General features: G+C 38.6%; 1 protein-coding gene across 1 annotated transcript in view; it reads right to left on the bottom strand.

Moving 5' to 3' along the window:
* Positions 1 to 4,004: 4,004 nt before the first annotated feature.
* si:ch211-250g4.3 (A-kinase anchor protein 9) overlaps positions 4,005 to 19,446 on the bottom strand; it is a 33,793-nt gene continuing 18,351 nt past the window's right edge. The window contains 2 exon segments of the mRNA XM_036566241.1: positions 4,005 to 14,049; positions 14,051 to 19,261. Coding sequence (XP_036422134.1) covers positions 5,563 to 14,049; positions 14,051 to 19,261 — 13,698 coding nt within the window. The 3' untranslated portion in view covers positions 4,005 to 5,562.

The following is a 19,446-nucleotide window of genomic DNA, read 5'->3' as shown; positions in this document are numbered from 1 at the left end:
TTAAGAAACACAGGAGAAAGTTCAGGTTTTGCCATGTGTACTCATAATCACCGGTATTTGAGAATTTTTAGATGGTGTTTTGTTCAATTTTAATAACAACGTCCTGTATGTCAATGAAGAAGGGAGTTGACGGTCTCCTTTCTAATCAACTGTGCATTGCTGCCACCTGGTGTTTACACAAGAAAATGCAGTCTTGTAAGCAGTAAGGATTTAATACCTCCTTGTCCATAGATTTTTCAATGTTTTTGGAACGAAAATACGTATTGCTTAACAATGAAGTTAATTTCAGCATAATTGGGATAAAACACATAAAAACTTCTTCACTTCTTCAACGATTTCTTAGGCAGAGAATTTCTAGTAGGGGAGCTCCCACTCTGTCCTCCCACCCAGGTTGATCAGATGCTCGCCAGAGTCCAAAATCAATGGAAACCTGTGGAGCTTTTGTGCAAAATTGTAAGTGTAGTTTGTTCACCAAATCGGCTCAGGAAGCAGTCAGCACTCATTGTCAGGAATGTTAGCGTTATTCAGCCTAAACCAGGTCGGCAACATGCAGCTCCGAAGCCGCATGCAGCTCTCTGACTGCCCGGTTGCAGCTCCACAGCAGAATTAGATTTAGGTAAAAATGAAATAATTCTCCTTTGCAGTAAAATAAAGCTCTGCTGTCGTTCTAATACAGTTTTAAATGGTCTTAAAAGCTGGAGTTAACTGCTAATTCACCGACCTTTAACCCTGAAGGTTTGCGCGCAGACTGCTGGTTACCATAGCAACGCAAGCAACAGTCTGGCCTGGCGTAGCTAGCTAGTAGCTAACGAAACGGCAAAGAGAAAGATTTGAGACGAACATCTAAATTGGAGACGAACGGACGTATTTGCGTTTATAAGCTCTCCAGTTGGTTTCCTGATACGTTTAATCTGCAACGAGAAACTGTCAAACACTAAAAAGTCGCGAAGCTGAAGTCGCTTCTCGTTCGCCAGCTTCTTGTTCAGAATTTCCCGTTCCACCTTAAATGGTGCAGCAGTTACATTCTGGTTGAAGTTACATGTAAGGTGGAACGGGAAAATTCAAGAATAGGGCGAATGAGAAGCTGACTTCAGCCTCGTAAAAAAGCAGCTATAGCTGAGCTAAAGCTTAAAGCAGAGCAACGTACGTCTGCGTTTTCGTTCCTATTATATTTTTAGCCTATACTAGGACATCAGCACATACTGAGACATATTTACAGCCAAGATGGTTAAAATGGACAATGTGTCCCAAGGTGGTTTGATTTTTAGGCCGACCTCTGGCCTAAGCCCTATTTGCTGCAGAAAAGGACTGTGGTGGGTTTTTATTTTGTTTGTGTAATACAGCCCTCCATTTTTTCGAAATTATAGGAAGTCCCTGTTTGAAAGTTTGGGAATGTTTAATTCCCTTTTGTAGACATTACCGCCATTTATTCACAGTCATTGCAGACTAGCTCGAGTGTGCCCCCTAGCGGTTCGGCAGTCACGTTTTTGAATAATACGACGTACAGGAAGCAGCCAGACTCCTTCTATCCCGTCTTTCCATGCAAAACTTTGCAAATTACATAGTTTGAAAGCTTGTCAGACGTAGTAACACTGACCAAGTGGCAGGTCTTAGTGATGGGTCAGTTGAGTCTGATATTTAGCTAGTAGTACATAACCACTAGCTAGATGAGCATATCGTTGAATGTAACTGCCTCTAGCTTGTCGCCCATTTGATAGTTTTGATTACTTTGTGGTTGGATTTTGAATGTGGGTTGAAATATAATAGTTTGGTGTATCTGCATGGTACTGTATACTGTCAGTGTTCCAACAGACTTTACTGAGCTAGTGTGCTAAGGAGAGCTGAAACCACAGACAGAGAGGGGCAAGTTTTCATTTTACAATGGAAGCATTTGTGCAGATTTGTAATAAAACCCAGGGGACATAATCTAAACTACTAAAGAACTGTGGATAATAGAACCGATATTAATATGCACAACAGTACTACCTACTGCATCGACTTGTCTCAAATTATGCAAATCTAATTATATGTTTGATACAGTTACAGACTCCTAAAATCATATCCAGAGGCGTAGCCAAGGGGTAGCCAGTGCCACCCTGGAACGAAGCATAGCCACCCTTTTGAGTCCGCCATCATTAAAAAAGCATCAGTTCTGCTTTATGATGTAAATCTGTCATCAGGCTAGTTACCAATCAGTCATGAGAGTCTGATGACGCTGCATTTAATAATTATCATATCTTGCTGTGATAGACTTAATTTGCTGAGCAAACAGGCAAGGGAATGTGTGCTGGGTCCCTTCAGCAGTGCTGCTGTGAGCTACATTATTAAGTACGCTATGCCATGTTTTCTCAGCCAATGGGCAGTGGTCCACAACTGAGCTGTGAAGTATACTGAGGGGGTGCAAGTGGTCTGTAGTGGGTCATCAGTGGCACTTTGTAATAAAAATCAATGAAAAAAAATGTATTTAAGAATGAAATAAAAAATGTTTTAAAACAGTAAACAATACTAATACAAGCTCTGCAACAACAATGCACAAAGCAGCTTCAGCTATTTTTTACTCATATACTCAAAATATACCAAATTATCCGCTTCAGTAGTGGCTCCCTCGCAAGTGTACAAAAAATGCACTGTAGAAACTCTGCTTAATTTACCACCATTGTGCCTGATTTCTGATAAAAACTAAGCTTATGTTAGCCTAATTTGGGCCTTCATGCTTTCCAGTGATAAATGGGTGGGTCTTAAAGTGGAAAAGCATGAGAACCCCTGGTCTATGCGATCGTAAGATGAATTAGCTATCAAAAATTAGTCAGCTATAACCGTTTGTCATGCTAACGAACATCTTTTCACAGTTGGATGCATGCATATGTTGTAGATTACCTTATACAGTGCTGCCTGACTTGCTTTCTAATCATTTGACTCCATTATAGAACCTGTAGTTAAAGTCACCTAAATGAATAACTCTTATGACCTGTCACTGTGAAATGTTTTTCTTTAAGTTAATGTTAGCCGAAAAAAGTGATGCATTTAATTTACTTGATTTAAATGTATCACTTTTTCATGAATGACCAAAATATGTTACATCAACATGGTTTTGTCGTTAAGTTCACTTTCAGCAAATAGTTGTATTGATGTAATACAAATGACAAATTTAGTTATTCACAAAGAAAAAAACAACACATCAATTTATTTGTCATCTAATACAGTAATACTACTTTTATGTTTTTTTTTCCTTAGCACTGTGCCACCCCAGTAAAATCTCTGAGTCTTTCATGGCCACCCCATTCTAAATGTTCAAGGTACACTACTGATCATATCCACATAAACTACTGTTAATGAAAGCAGTTATAAATGTATTAGAAGCTGAAACAGTGCTGGCCTACAGAATCGCAAGCTCTGAACAGTAAATATGTTTGGGTCTGTATTGTTTGTCAACAGTGATATCACTGTTGGATCACAATGGGGTGGAATCATTCTGGAATTGTTTGACCATCGGTTTATTATCTTCTCAAATCCCTGAATATGCCTGCGATGGGGACTCGTTACATCTGAGATACCAAAAAGTTCAGTGTCACAAGTCAAACTGATATGCAGTAAGTTGACTTAAACCCCTGTAAGTGATGCTATGATTTTTTTGTCATTTCTCTTGTTAATCATGGCAGTGACTTACATTTTGTTGCTATTATTATTATTATTGTTATTTAATTTGTGATAAAATTTGTGAGGTGGGGGTTATAACCTGCCACTTGTATATCTATTGTCTGAACTGGTCTTTAGACCTATCCAAAGCATAAAAGGACTGATTAAATCTTCATAACAGTAGTGCCTGTTGCGAAAGACTACTTAGGTAAACACTGAAAATATGATCAGTTTTATTAAGTTTTCAGGCACAAGCTAAATGTTAAACTCTGTTTTCCAGAACAAAGCAAGTGTTTTGATATTTTACTATTCTGAAATGTATAGCATGCGAGTGAATTATTACTATTAAAAAAAGAGACAGACAGGTCTGAATTCAAAATCGCATTTATTCCAATTTTTGGGATTATCAGGATACATTAACAATATTTTGGTAAAACAATTGGATAATATTATATATTTTGATATTATTATTAAACAAATGTGTTAAAACTCCCTCTTGTATAAAATGTTATTACATGAATCCACATCTGATTTCTTCCCCAGTATTAATTTCATTTTTAAAAATAATATTACACAGCTCCCTTTTTTGTTCAGGTACATTTGCAGCACCATCCCTTTATGCTCACGGCTTAGTGCTGCACAATGTGCTTTTTGGCCATTTGTGATGTTCTCAGGGCTGTGCTGGTTCCCAAGTTTTTGGTGAGTCATTTTTGTCATGTTTTTATTAGCCCAATTTAATTATAGTCAGAGATCTTCCCCCCCCATCACCAGACAGTACCAGGTTGGAATGGTGAAGGCTGGCACATGCATCCTCCGATGACTATGCAGCCTTTCATTGTTTCTTGACTTCCAGCCATACAGCATTGTGAAACACCTGCACACGCTCTGAGTATGCTAAATGCTTAATTTTGCAGCATGATCTGATAGTCAGGCTGGTATGTCTCAGGCAACATAGGAGAGAAATCCTGCTGTCCTTCCACCCAAATTAGAACATGTCCAATTCTTGGTGACCCTCAGCATAGCCTGAGCCTTAATCCCAGCAGAACAGTGCAGTTTTTTCAGTGGGGGCACCATCTGGGCCAGACGCACATAATACCGTGAACCTTGTAACAAAGGAAGCGATCATTCATTTTTCAATTTAAGATTTCCAGTCAAATCATTCAATTTTGGTCAAGATTGACTCAGAATAATTCAAATGTAAAAACACATACAATAACAAAAGCTAGTACAAATGGCTTGCTCGAAATCAATGTAAACAGTTTTGAAATGTGTTGATCCAGCTTCCAGATTGTCCTATAGAAATAATTCTGGGGAAAGAACACAAATATGTATTTAAATGTATAAATTATGGTCAATTATAGTTAATTTTACACAATCAAGATTGCAAACATTCTGTACAAAATATAAATTGTAGGACATTAGTAGTCACTTTCCCATTATAGCATATGTAATTTTTTTTCATTTAAATATGTTCCTGAAAATGTTACGCACTCATCCTCAAATAATTTTAACATTCATTTATCTGCTGAATGGCATTTAAGATTCTTTGTTTCTTTAGCAAATCATGACAGTCATAAGAAAACCACATGTCTCAGAAATGGTAACGTTATAGAAAGAAAAAAAACATTATTAATGTCTGTAAATGCAATTTAAAAAGGTTTGCTATTCAAAATTTGTATTGCTCCATTCGTCATGAAATGTTTACACAATGGAAAGGACAGCATTAAAAAAAAAAAACTACTTCAAAAATTAAAAAACTGAAGTGTATTTTGAATGAAGCAAGAAAAATGAGGTTTTCTTTTGACTCCAACTAAATATTGTCACAAGAATAATAATGTGTAACTGGTAAATAGCTTTAAAGCTTGTGAAATGTCCGCAGGTTTGAGTGCACTTGGTTTGTAGGAGCCACACTTGCTTGAGTAAAGATTACAGAATGTCCTGCTCTTCTTCTTCAGACACTCTCGGGCAGCAGCAGGAGCAGCATCGCCTGATCCACCGCAGCAGCCACCTTCTCCGTGACATGCTCACAGCCAGCTCTCCTCTCAGTGGTTCAGTTCTCTCCCCCTCCTCCTCCGCTTCAGCCAGGACATGCACAGCAGAGGTGGCAGCCTCCTCTCGTCCAGCCCACTCATACACTCTGACAACCTCTACCTGCTGATCTGTCCCTCTCTCTTCTTCTCCTGTGCGCTCCTCTGTCACTGTTTGTACAGCTTTGTCTGTCACCCGCCTGAATCTTTCAATTTTTATCGCTGTTTCGCTGACGAGTTGCTGTAGCCTCCGCAGGTATTCTTCTGTGCTTGTGTCTAGCCTCTTGCCCTTGAGCTGTTCAATCTCAATCAGCAAACACTCCTTTAACAGAATGATTTCTTTCTCCTTCTCCATAACTTTCTGTTTGTCTGTCTCCCTCTCTCGATGAAGCGCTTCATTGTACCTTTCCATTTCAGCTTTCTTCAGCTCCAGCTCGATTTTCTCTTTCTGTATTCCGGCTCTCTCCAGTTCCTTCCTCTGAATGTCATGCAATCTTTTCTCTAGCTCCTTTTTCATATCCTCTATTGTTCTAGTCATCTCTTCTATCTCTCTTTTGTAAGTGAGAAGGTTTCTGTCAGATGTCTGATCTTCAGTAGTTAATAGATCTGTATCACATGTCTGAGTCATGCTTGTCTTTTTCTCCACGACTTCAGCATCAGTTGCAAGTTCTGTGATAGTTTCTGCATCCTCCATTTGTTTTTCCATTTTACACTGTATACAGACATCCTTTACTTTCTCCTTGTATGTTTGTTTAACTGTGATCTCTTTTTCTCTGCCTTCTTCTTTTCCCTGTGTTTCGATTTTCACTTCAGTCAACTCTCGTCTCATTCTCTCCTTTTGATGTATATTGGCTTCTATTTGCTGCAGTTCAAGTCTTCTGCTTTGACACTGTTGTGTTAAATGTTCCATGTCCTCTCTCTGTTTCTGGCTCTCTGCCTTAATCTGCTCCAGATCATTACTTTTCATTTGAATATTCTCAATGATCTCTTTCCTTCTTTTTTCAGCAGCACTACATTCGTATTCTGTTTTCTCCAACATGGCCTTTGCATTTTCAAGTCTTAGTTTGCTTGTTTTTATTTCTTTTGTCCTGTTCTCAAGCTCAACCCTCTGTCTTTCTAAGTCAGATCTTAAGAGGTCATCTCTTATGGGCTCTGCTATGCCATAGAAAAGTTCTTGTTGCCTTGGTTCTCCTGCAGAAGTTTGTGTCTCAGCATTAGCCGTTTTTGTCCTTTTGTCCTTTTCTTTCTCAAGTGCTTGCACCTCTTCCTCATCTGTCATTTTCTTTTCTGGAACACCTTTGCTAGATTCCTTTTGCTCCATGTCTGCTTTGTCTTTCAGTTCTTCAAGTTCATCTATTTCTCTTATCCTCTCTACCTTCTTCACTGGTGCTCCAGCTCTCATTTGTTCAAATTCATCTCTCTCTTTCCTTAAGAAGCCCTTGTCGATCTCTAGTTTCTTCTTCTCTTCTTCAATTTCTGCTGTTGTCTTTTCCAGTTCCTCTGACATTTTCTGCAATGTGATATGGAGTTTCTCCATCTCCTTATCTTTCTCAGCAATGGCAAGGAATAATTCCTCCTTCTCTTTCATAAGCTGGATTAGCATAGCCTTATCCCTCTCCTTCTCCTTCTTAGCTTCCTCCAGAATCATTTCAAGATTCTCAACCTTCACTTCAAGGTCAGCCTTTGCCTGTGTCAGTTCATCTCTCTCTTTCATGACAACCGTCTTCATTTGGTTTAGCTCTTCCATTTCTGACCTCATCGATTTCCTCATCATTTCTATTTCTTCTCTCTGTGGGGGAACTTCATAGTCCACTTGCCTTGGATCACTTGAGGCTTGTTGTTTTTCTCGAACTATTATGTCTTGCTCTGCTTTCAGTTTTTCACTGCCAAAGCTTTCCTCTAGATCTTCCATATCAGTTTGTGTTTGAGCATCTGTTTTGATTATTGCTTGTAGCCATTTTCTCCCTTTTGTTTCCAATGGCCTCTCTTTGTCTTCAGGATATTCTTGTTCTGCAAGTATCTCAGCTTCTTCCTTTGGAAAACTTATACCTGCCTCAGGTAATAGGAGGCTCTCTTTTTCTTCAACTTGCTCAAGCATTACTGGGATTTGTCTATAATGTTCTATGACTTGTTGCTTTTCACTGATTTTATTGTTCAGCATCTTCAGCTCCTTTTGCTTTCTGTTAATCTGCTCAGTGATGTTGCCCGTCTCCTTTTTGCGCTCTTCAAGCTGGAAGTCCATCTCATCTAATTCAATCTTTTTTCTCTTTGTTCTGTTCTCCATATCTTCTGTCTCTTTCTGCGTCAGTGCTTTTTCCTGTTGCAGTAAAGTTCTCTCATGTTGTATATTTTGTTGTGCAAGTTCTACTAGTCTCCTCTGTCTGTCTAGATCAGCTCTGTCACTTTCAATACAACTCTTCTCGTTCTTCAGGCTCTCTTTACAGTCTTCAGTTTCCTCCTTGTCCTTCTGAATAAGAGTTTTCAGTTTTTCAAGTTCCTCTTTCTCTCTTTGCATTCTTGTCCTGAACATGTTTCTCTCTCCATCAAATTCAGACCTCTCTCTTTCAATCTCGTCTCTCTTTCTTCCCAAGGCTTCTATGGTATCATCCACCTCTTGCTGCTTTTGACTTATCTCAATCTGCCTTGTTTTGAGTTCATTCTTCTCCTTTGTGACTATGTTCTGTAGGTCTAGCAGTTCATCTCTTTGTTTATGGAGCTGTGCTTGCAATAGCTCTAGTTCTCGTTTTCTCCATTCCATTTGTCCTACATCCCTTTCCTCTTCCTTAGTTTCGCTTCTGAGCAGTTGTTCGTCAACTTTTTCTGGCATTGTCTTCTCAGTCTCTTTCCTCAGTTGTTTTGACTTGGCTTCTAACTCATCCACCTCTCTCTGTAAGTCAGCTTGCTTCTGTTGCATCATACTGATCTCTTTCTCATATTGGTCTTTCTTATTTACCATTTCATGTTGGCATCTTTGTATCTCAGCATTCAGTTGATCTAGATATGCCTTTTTCTTCTGTACTTCTCTGGTGATGTTCTCAAGCTCTTCTCTTTCCTTTCCAAGCTGGGGTGCAAATTCTGCCACCCTCTCACTTTCCTTCATTGTCTCCTCCGTGGCTTTCTCCATAGTCTTAGTTTGTCTTTTTATTTCAGCCTTAGTTGTTTCCACTTCACGTTTCTCTTTTGCTATTTCTTGAATTTTTTCATTTAATTCATGTGTTTTTTCTTCAATTTCATTTTTCATGGTCTCTAGATTATTTCTCTCCTTTCTCATTTGCTCTGCCATGTTATCCAGGTCTTGCTGTCTCTTCTCAAGATGAGTTTTTTCCAGCATCATAGTACCTTTAAAGTCCTCAATTTCCCTCTGCTGTTCTTCCAGCTTTTTCTGATTGGTTTCTATTTCATGTTCCCTGAGTCTTGTTTTCCTCTTTTCCTGTTCCATAATATCTTTTTGCATCATTATATCAGTGTTTAGCTGTTCCAAAACCTCTCTTTGGTGTTGTAATTCTGTCTTTGCCAAAATATCCTTTTCCCTCTGTTCTGTTATCTGCTTTTCCAGATTCTCCTTCAGTGTCTCAAAGTCTGTTTTACTCTTGTCCAGCTCATTCTTTTCACCCCGAAGCAACTGCATGCTGACTTCAAGCTCTTGTTTCTGTCTTCTTAACTCAGCTTGCATTCTTTGTGTTTCCACCTCGTGCCTTTTGGTCTCCTCGATAATCCTCTGAAAGTCTTCTCTTTCTTTATTGAGGAGAGCACCCATTTCTTCCACTCTCAGCTTCTCTGTCTGTGTCTCTTTCATATATTTCTCAATATTCTCAGCTTTTCTTTGCATTTCTGCTTTCATTTGCTCCAAGCTGTCTGCCTCCTTTTGAATGTTTTGTCTGTCCAGTTTAATCCTCTCCTCCTCTTTATCTAAATCAGATCGTTTTTGTTGAAGCTCATCCATTAACGTTTTCAGCGTCTGCTTGTCTTTCTCAATTTCTTTCTTCTCTTGTCGTAACTCACTTTGTAACTGATCCCATTCACCTTTTTCTATTCTCAGAGTTTCATGCATCATGCTCTCAATCTCCTTTCTTCTCTGTTCAGTTTCATGCTTCACCTGCTCAACTGCATACCTCTCTTTTCTGGTTTCTTCCAAAATGTTGTTCATCTCATATTGACGCTGTTGTATGTCTGCCTGTGTTCTCTCTAGTTGAACTTTCTCAGCTATCATAGTGTTCTTAAATACCTCAATCTCAGACTGCTGTTTCTGTAGTTCTGCTTCCCAGTGCTCAAGTCTGTTTCTCTTGATGTTCATATCCTCTTTCTCACAGTTTATTTCACTGGTTTGCCTTTCTAAGTCAGCCTTCATCTTCTTTAGAGTTGCTTTTTCTCTTTGGATGTCATTCTCCCTGGACTGAAATTCTTCTTGCTGCTTTGTTAAAATATTATCTAGCCCATCTCGTGTTCTCTGTATTTCCACCTTCATTTGATCCAGATCATGTTTCTCCTTTGCAAGCATGTCCTTGGTGTTCTTCACATCTTGTAGTTGGCTTTCTAGCTCATCTTCTAGGTATTTTTGTTTCTTCTTGGTCTCCCCAATGATAAACTCAAGCTCCTCCTTCTCCTTTTGCTGTTCAGCAACCACCATCTCTAGTTTCTCCCTCTCTTTCCTTACTTCTTCCATGAGTTTCTCTACGTCATTTGTCTTATTTTGTAGCTCAGACTGAGCCTCTTTAAGGTCATTCTCTCTGTTTCTTAGCATCTGTTTCTCAGCTTCCATCTCTCCTATTTGGTTGTCTAACTGGGTTCGAATTTTATCAATGTCCTCCATTTCTTTGCTTATCTTTCCCTTTGTACTTTCAACATCCCTCTTCTCTTTCAGTAGGTAATTCTGGAGATTTTCAAGTTCATCCCTCTCACTTTTAACAGCTTGCTTGATATGTTCATTTATTTGCTGTTTCTGCATTTCAATTTCAGCACGTGCCTCTTCCAACTCTCTCTTTGAGGCTTTCACCATGTCGTCCATATATTGCTTTTGTTTATTTAATTCATCCCTCTTCTCATCAAGCTCACTTCTCTCCACAGTCATGGCGGCCCTCAGTTCTTCAATGATATTCCTTTGTTTTTTCATTTCTTCTTGAAGGATCATTAATTCATCTGTTTTGATTTTTAAGTCTGTAGCTTCTTTGTCAGTTTCCTCTTTCTGAATCTTAAGTTCTCTTCTAGCCTCCTCTAGAGCCTCTTGTTGTCTGTCTCCCCTCTCTATCTTGTCCTTTTCTCCTTGTATTTTCAAACTAATGTCCATTTTATCAGCTTTTTGTAACTCTTGCAACTTAATTTCCAAATCCCTCTTCTGCTCTTTGAGGAGCTGGTTGTGGTTCTCTAATTCTGTTTTCTTGCTCTCCAAATCATCATTCATGAGCTTCAAGTTGTCAATCTTTATCTTTGCTTCTTCAAGATTTGCCTCACTGTTCATTCTTTCCTCTTGAAGTTGATTAATCATGTCTTTTGCTCTTTCATTGTCCTTTTTGGAATCTTCCAAACTACTTTCCATATGCTCTATCTGTTGCTGTGCTTCAGCCTTTTCCACTTCAAACTTCTCCCGTTCTCTTTCTGTCAGTGCCTTCATGTTCTCAATTTCCTTCTGACTTTTTACAAGTTCAGCCTTAATCTTGTGTATTTGCTCTTTCTCATTTCTCAACAACTCCATTAAGTGCACTGCCTCATCCTTTCTCAGTTCAGCCGTGTCCTTTTCGTCTATAGATTGCTCTTTCTCTTCAACCACAGTTATCGGTACAATTCCATCTTTCTCCTGTGCAGTCCTGGTTTGGTCCATATCATCTCTTTGCTCACTTTTGGTCGTCATTTTGATGTCTTGTCTTTGTGTCTCTATTTCCTCCTTCATTTGTTTCAGGTGGTGTCTCTCTTTCTCTAACAGTGCCTTCACATTTTCAATTTCTTCTTTTTCATTTAACAGCACAGTTTTCATATGTTCAAGCTCTGCTGTTTTGCTCTGCAGTTGTTGGTTTTCAATCTCTGTTCTATTTCTAATGTCATCCAACTCCTGACCTTTTAGAGCAATGCTGTGCTTCATTTCTTCCATTTTGGTCTGAAGTTCCTTATCAATCAGTTCTAATTCAATCCTCTTCTGATTTGTCTCATCTACAATGTTTCTGAATTCTTTCTGCTCTTTGGTAAGTTGAGCCACCATTTCTTCAACTCTCTCTTTCTCTCTAATAAGCTCCATTATGATGTTCTCTGTGTCCTCAGTGCTTTTGACCCTGGATTCTAGTTCACTTCTCTCATTTTGTATGTTTTGTTGGACATGCTGTAACTCTTCCTTTTGTCTATCCATATCAAGATTCATTTGCTTCAATTCATCTCTCTCTGTACGCAGTGCTTCTCTGATACTGTTGATCTCCACTCGTTCTCTGTGAAGGTCAGACTTTATGTTTTGTAGATGTTCTTCTTTAGTCTTTAGTGCTTCCATTAGATTGTTCAATTCTTCTATCTGACGTTGTGTCTCATCCTTACTCTTTCTGTAACCATCACCATCTAATGCCACTTCCTTAACTGTATCAGACTTCATCCTCAGGTGCTCTGGTGTGGATGTGAGTACTTCTTTATCCTCTTCCATGGCATCTTTTTCAACAGGATGCACAGTCTCCTCCTTGATCTTCAGTTCTTCCTGCTCTTTCTGCATCTCATCTTTAGTGTCTTCAAGTCTGTCTTTTGCAATTTCTGTGTCTTTATATAGACTAATCTTGATTTGCTCAGTACTTATTTCTTTGCTGGATTCCATGTCCATCTGTTGTCTCACTCTCTGTATCTCCGTATTGATCAAATCCAGTTCTTCTCTCTTCTTCCTGATCTCATCTATGATCATTTCCAAGTCCATCTTCTGTCTCTGAAACTGGAGTTGCAATTCTTCTAACTTCTCCTTTGTCTTCTTTGTCTCATCTGTCATGCTTTCCATGGCTTTTGTCATCTTATCCTTTGTCATTTCTAATTCTGTCTTCTCATTCTCTATATTTTGTTTGTATGCATATATCTCCTCTTGTTGTCTCTCCAGTTCTGCTTTATATTGCTTTAGTTCAGTCCTCTCTCGCTCGATGATTTGTTTCATATCTTCTATCTCCATCTTGGTCATGTCAGGTTTTTCCTTCTCCATCTTGAAGGACTGTAAAAGGTTATCAGTCTCATCCTTTGCAAGTTGTTCTGCAACAATTACTGGATCTTTTTCCCTTATCGCCACAGGAGATGGTACTCTTGGTGTTACCTCAATGTCTTCACTCGTTTGTGTCTGAATGTCTACTTTAATCTTCTCCTGCCGCATTTCAATTGGTGTTATGTCTTTGCCAACATCAGTGCTTGCCATTAGATCTTTTTGTCTTTGGATTTCAACTTTGATTTGGTCCAGTTCAGCTTGCGTGTCGTGTAGTAATTCCTTTTGAGTGTTTAGTTCCTCTTTCACTCTGTACGTCTCTGCTTCTATCTGGACCAAGTTCTCTCTCTGCCTCAGTATCTCCAAAGCCACAGTTTTCTCCTCTTCCCTCAAATTACTTATTCTTTTTTCAAGTTCATCTTTGATTTGGGTTAGCTCGCCTTCTCTTTGTTTCAGCTTGGTTAGCTGTGTTGTTATAATCTCCACACGATGATCTTGTTCCTCCGGCTTGTCTTGCTCCATCTGTATGTCTGTAATTTTTGTCCGTTTGTCTTGAATGTCTTTTGTGTCACTTTGCACCATTACAGGTATCTGCACAGCTGAAGCAACTAGTTCTGTATCAAGAATCAGAGTTAATTCCTTTTCAGGCTGTACCTGTTTGAATTCTTCTCTCTGGATTTCTAAAGCCCTTTTCTGTCTCTCATTTTCTTCACTTTCCTTTTGCATGACCAGCAAGATTTTATCAAGGTCTTCTCTTTCTCTTTGCAGCTGTTTTTGTTGAAAGACCATCTTATTTTCCTTTTGTTGAATATCAAGTTCAAGCTGTTCAAGCTTCTGTATTTTCTTGTTTGTTTCCTCTTTAAGGAGCTTGATCTCTTCTTGTTGTTTGTCCAGTTCTTTCTTTACATTGTGCATCATCTCCTTATTGTTTTCTATGTCCTGCTTTTCTGTTTGTATTTCATTCATCAACTGATTAAGTTTCTCACTTTCCATTTTTACTTTCTCACTGACGATTTGCTCCATCTGTTGCTGTTCAGCTTCAAGTGCAGTCCTCATCTTATCCAGTTCGCTCCTCTCCTCCATCATCCTTTTCAAACTGTCATTCAATCTTTGCTCCTGGTTGTTTATTTCAGTCTCTCTTGAGTCAAGTTGTGATTTCATGTCCATCAGCTCATTTTTAATTTTTTCAGTTTCATTCCTCTGTTTTTCTGTTTCTTCTTGCAGAGACTTCAACTCATACAGCTTTGTCTCTATACATTCTTTTTCCTTTTTCCATATCATCTTTCTTTTTCATTAGCTCAATCATTTCCTTTTCAAATGTTTTTCTCTCTTTATCTATTGCCACCCAGTCTATGTGTTCCATTTCCCTGTATTTTTTAAGCTGCAGTTCCAACTCTTCATTTTCGCTCTTTAAGTCAGACAGTTTGCTTTCTATGTCTTCTTTATCTTTTTCTGCTTCTTTTTTCTGTCTTGTTATTTCTGTCATTTCTTTTTCTAAAGCTTTCCTCTCATTTTCCATCGCCATCTTGTTCATGTCCTCCTTTTCCTTCTGGTTTTTAATCTGCAGTTCTAGCTCCTCACATCTACTCTGTAACTCCAACCATTTCCTTTCTATGTCATTTTTCTCTTTCTCAAGAAGGGCATTTTTGTTCTCTGTCTCAGCAATAATCCTCTCCAGTTCAAGTTCTTTCTTTGTTATCTCATCAGAAACACCATCTTTGTCCTCTTTTGCTGTTTGAAGTTGAGTCTTCATCTCCTCCACCTTTTCCTTCTCCCTCTTTGTCTGCTCTAGAACATTCTTGAGCTCCTCAGCCATTCTCTGTGTCTCTGCCTTTGACTGCTCAAGATCTCTCCACTCGTTGTGTACTTTTTGTTTTTCAGCTTCAAATTCCTCTTGTTCTAAATCCAGTTTAGCTCTCATTTCCTTGAGTTCTGATGTTAGGTGCTCCATTATTTCCTTGTTCCTCTCTCTGATGTTATCCTCCATCTGTTGAGTTTGAGCTTCAAGCTCCACTCTCATCTTATCCAAATCACTTTTCTCCTCCTTCATCCTCTTCAAACTGTCCTCCACAATTTGCTTTTGTTGGTTTAACTCAGTCTCTCTTTGATCGAGTAAAACTTTGTCAGTCATCATCTTGTCTTTGACTTTTTCTATTTCGTCTTTCTCCTTGTGTATTTGCTCTTCTAGAATGTCTAGTTCTTTCTGCCTCCTCACCACGTCTTCTGGTTCTTTTTCAGCCTCTTCTTTCTGCTTCCTTATCGCAGTAATTTCTTTTTTCAGTTCTTTTATCTCTTCTTCCAGTTCCGTCTTGTCCATGTCCTCCTTTTCCTTCTGGTTTTTAATCTGCAATTCCAGCTCCTCACTTCTCCTCTGTAACTCCAAAAATTTGCTTTCAATGTCATTCTTCTCTTTCTCAAGAAGGGCTTTCTTTGCCTCAGTATCTTCACTCTGCTTTGCTAGTGCTGCAGCAGTCTTCTCCATTTCATCTCTCTTGCTCTGACTGTCTTCAACAAGAGCCTTATATTGCTCTTTCTCTGTTTCTAGTTCCATCATAGTCTCATTCAATTTTTGCCTGCCCAGGCTGACTTTCTCTAGAACATTCTTTAGGTCATTAACTTCCTTCTGCAGAGCTGCATTTGACTGTTCAAAAACATTTCTCTCATTCTCTATCTTTTGTTTTTCAAGCTCAATCTCACTATATTTTATCTCTAAGTTGCCTTTCATTTGTTCCAACTCATTCTTCAAATTATTTGTGATGTGCCTTTCATTTTCCATGTCTTTCTTCTCCATCTGTATTTCATTCATCAACTGATCAAGTTCCTCTCTCTCCTGTTTCATTTTCTCTCTGATTCCTTCCATTTGTTGAGTTTGAGCTTCCAGTTCCATTCTCTTCTTATCCAAATCACTTCTCTCCTCTATCATCTTAATCAAACTGTCCTCCAGAATTCGCTTTTGTTGGTGTAATTCAGCCTCTCTTTCATCAAGTAAAAGTTTGTCAGTCATCACCTTATTTTTGACTTTCTCTATTTTGTCTTTCTCCTTTTGTATTTGCTCTTCTAGAAAGCTTAGTTCTTCCTGCCTTTTCACCATGTCTTCTTTTTCTTTTTCTGCTTCTTTTTTCTGTCTTGTTATTTCTGTCATTTCTTTTTCTATAGCTTTCCTCTCATCCTCCATTGCCATCTTGTTCATGTCCTCCTTTTCCTTCTGGTTTTTAATCTGCAGTTCCAGCTCCTCAACTCTCCTCTCTAACTCCATCTTTTTGCTTTCAAAGTCATTTTTCTCTTTCTGAAGCAGCGCTTTCTTTTTCTCATTGTCTTCCTTTTGCTCTGATATCTTGGCAGTCATCTTCTCCAGTTCATCTCTTTTCCTCTGTGTTTCTTCAAGAAGCATGTTATAATGATCTTTCTCTGCTTTCACTTCAGTGTCAGTTTCGTCTAATTTTTGCCTGTCCACGCTCGCCTTCTCCAAAGCATTCTTCATGTCCTCAATGTCTCTCTGCATAGCTGCCTTTGACTGTTCAAAAGCTCTTCTCTCACTTTCTATCTTTTGTTCTTCAAGCTCAATCTCACCATATTTTACCTCGAGGTCAGTTTTCATTTGTTCTAACTCATTCTTCAATTTACTTGTAGCATACTTCTCATTTTCCATGTCTTTCTTCTCCATTTGTATTTTATGCATTAATTGATCAAGTTCTTCTCTCTCCTGTTGCATTTTCTCTCTGATGTTGTCTTCTATTTGTTGCTTTTGAGTTTCCAGTTCCTTTCTCATCTTATCCAGATCACTTCTCTCCTCCATCAACTTCTGCAGACTGTCCTCCAGAATCTGCTTTTGTTCATTCATTTTAGCCTCTCTTTGCTCAAGTAAAAGTTCAGCAGTCATCATTTTGTTTTTTACTTCCTCCATTTCATTCCTTTCTTTTTGTATTTGTTCTTTTAGGATGTTTAAGTCGTTCCACTTCTCCATAACGTCATCTTTTTCTTTTTCGCCCTCTTCTTTTTGAATTTCTTTTTCTGGCTCTTTTCGCTCTTCTTCCACTGCCATTGTGCCCATGTCCTGCACTTCCTTGTGTTTTGTAATCTGTGATTCCAGCTGCTCACCCCTCTTCTGTAAGTCCAACCATTTGCTTTTAATGTCATTTTTCTCTTTCTCAAGAAGGGCTTTCTTTGTTTCAATGTCTTCGTTTTGCTTTGCTATCTCTGCAGTCATCTTCTCCAGTTCATCTCTCTTTCTCTGTGTTTCTTCAGCAAGGAACTTATAATGCTCTTTCTCTTTTCCTAGTTCAGTTTCAATGTCATCTATTTTTTGTCTGTCAATTTGGGCTTTGGCTAAAGCACTCTTCATATCCTCAATGTCTCTCTGCATAGCGGACTTTAATTGCTCAAAGGTTTTCCTCTCGCTCTCTATCTTTTGTTTGTCAAGCTCAATCTCATCATATTTTACCTTGAAGTCAGCTTTCATTTGTTCTAACTCATTCTTCAAATTATTTGTAACATACTTATCATTTTCGGTGTCTTTCTTCTCCTTTTGTATTTCATGCATTAATTGATCAAGTTCCTCTCTTTCCTGCTTCGTTTTCTCTCTGGTGTCTTCCAGTTGTTGAGTTTGAGATTCCAGTTCCGTTCTCATCTTATCCAGATCACTTCTGTCCTCCATCACCTTCCTCAAACTATCCTCTAGAATTTGCTTTCTCTTATTTATTTCGGTCTCTCTTTGATCAAGTGAACGTTTGTCGGTCATCACCTTGCTTTTGATTTTCTCTATTTCTTCTTTCTCTTTTTGTATTTGCTCTTGCAGAATGCTGAGTTCTTTCTCCTTCTTCATCATATGTAGCTTTTCATTTTCTGCCTCTTTTTTCTGTCCTTGTATTTCTGTAACTTCTTTTTTCAGTGCTCTTTCTTCTTCTACAGCGATCTTATCCATGTCCTCCTTTTCCTCGTGTTTTGTCATCTGCAGTTCTGGTTCTTCACCTCTCCTCTGTAACTCCAACCATTTGCTTTCAATGTCATTCTTCTCTTTCTCAAGCAGGGCTTTCTTTGCCTCAAAATCTTCATTTTGCTTTGCCATCTCTGCAGACATCTTTTCCACTTCATCTCTCTTTCTCTGAATTTCTCCAACAAGAATCTTGTATTGATCCTTTTCTTTTTCTAGTTCCTTCATAGCTTCATTCAGTTTTTGTCTGTCCATGCTGGCTTTCTCCACTACATCCATCATGACCTCAGATTCTCTCTGTATTGACACCTTTGATTGTTCCAGTGCTTTTCTCTCATTTTCTGTCTTTTGTTTTTCAAGCTCAATCTCACCATATTTTACCTCTAAGTTGCTTTTCATTTGTTCTAATTCAGTCTTCAAATTATTTGTAATGTATTTTTCATTTTCTATGTCTTTCTTCTCCATTTGGATTTCCTTCATCAATTGATCAAGTTCCTCTCGCTCCTGTTTCATTTTCTCTCTGATGTCTTCTATTTGTTGAGTTTGAGCTTCCAGTTCCATTCTCATCTTATCCAGATCACTTCTCTCCTCCATCATCTTAATCAAACTGTCCTCCAGAATCTGCTTTTGTTGGTTTATTTCAGCCTCTCTCTGGCCAAGTAGAACTTCAGCAGTCATCATCTTTGTTTTGACTTCCTCCATTTCATTCTTTTCTCGATGCATTTGTTCTTTTAGTATGTCTAAGTCTTTCACCTTCTTCACAGCGTCACTTTTTTCATTTTCTGCCTCTTCTTTCTGCCTTCTTATTTCATTCATTTCTTTTTCTAGTGCTTTTCTCTCTTCTTCCATTGCTGCCTTGACCATCATCTGCATTTCCTTGTGTTTTGTCATCTGCAATTCCAGCTCCTCACTTCTCCTCTGTAACTCCAACCATTTGCCTTCAGTGTCCTTTTTCTCTTTCTCAAGAAGGGCTTTCTTCATCTCAATGTCTTCATTTTGCTTTGCTATCTCTGCAGCTGTCTTCTCCAGTTCATCTCTCTTTCTCTGAGTTTCTTCATGAAGAACCTTATATTGCTCTTTCTCTGTTTGTAGTTCAGTCTCCATCTCATTCAGTTTCTGCCTGTCCATGCTGACCTTCTCCAGTTCATTCTTCAGGTCCTCAACTTCTCTCTGCATAGCTGCTTTTAACTGCTCAAAGGCTTTTCTCTCATTCTCAGTGTTTTGTTTTTCAAGCTCAGTCTCAAGAACTTGTACCTCTAAGTTGCTTTTCATTTGTTCTAACTCATTCCTCAATTTATCTGTAATGTATTTCTTCTCCATTTCTATTTCATTCATCAGTTGATCGAATTTCTCTCTCTCCTGTTTCATCTTCTCTCTGATGTTGTCTTCCATTTGTTGAGTTTGAGCTTCTAGTTCCATTCTCATCTTATCCAGATCACTTCTCTCCTCCATCACCTTCCTCAGACTGTCCTCCAGAATCTGCTTTTCTTCATTCATTTTAGTCTCTCTTTGCTCAAGTAAAAGTTCAGCAGTCATCATCTTATTTCTGACTTCCTCCATTTCATCCTTTTCTTTGTGTATTTTCTCTTTCAGAATGTCTAGTTCTTTCTGCTTTTTCACCATGTTCTCCTTTTCTTCTTCTGTCTGTTCTTTTTGTCTTGTTATTTCTGCAGCTTCTTTCTCCAGTTCTTTTCTCTCTTCTTCCATTG

This window comes from Colossoma macropomum, unplaced genomic scaffold (assembly GCF_904425465.1).
Source record: "Colossoma macropomum unplaced genomic scaffold, Colossoma_macropomum, whole genome shotgun sequence".
NCBI lineage: Eukaryota > Metazoa > Chordata > Actinopteri > Characiformes > Serrasalmidae > Colossoma > Colossoma macropomum.
The sequence above is the reverse complement of the archived record's forward strand: the minus strand, read 5'-3'. Positions and strand labels throughout refer to the sequence as shown.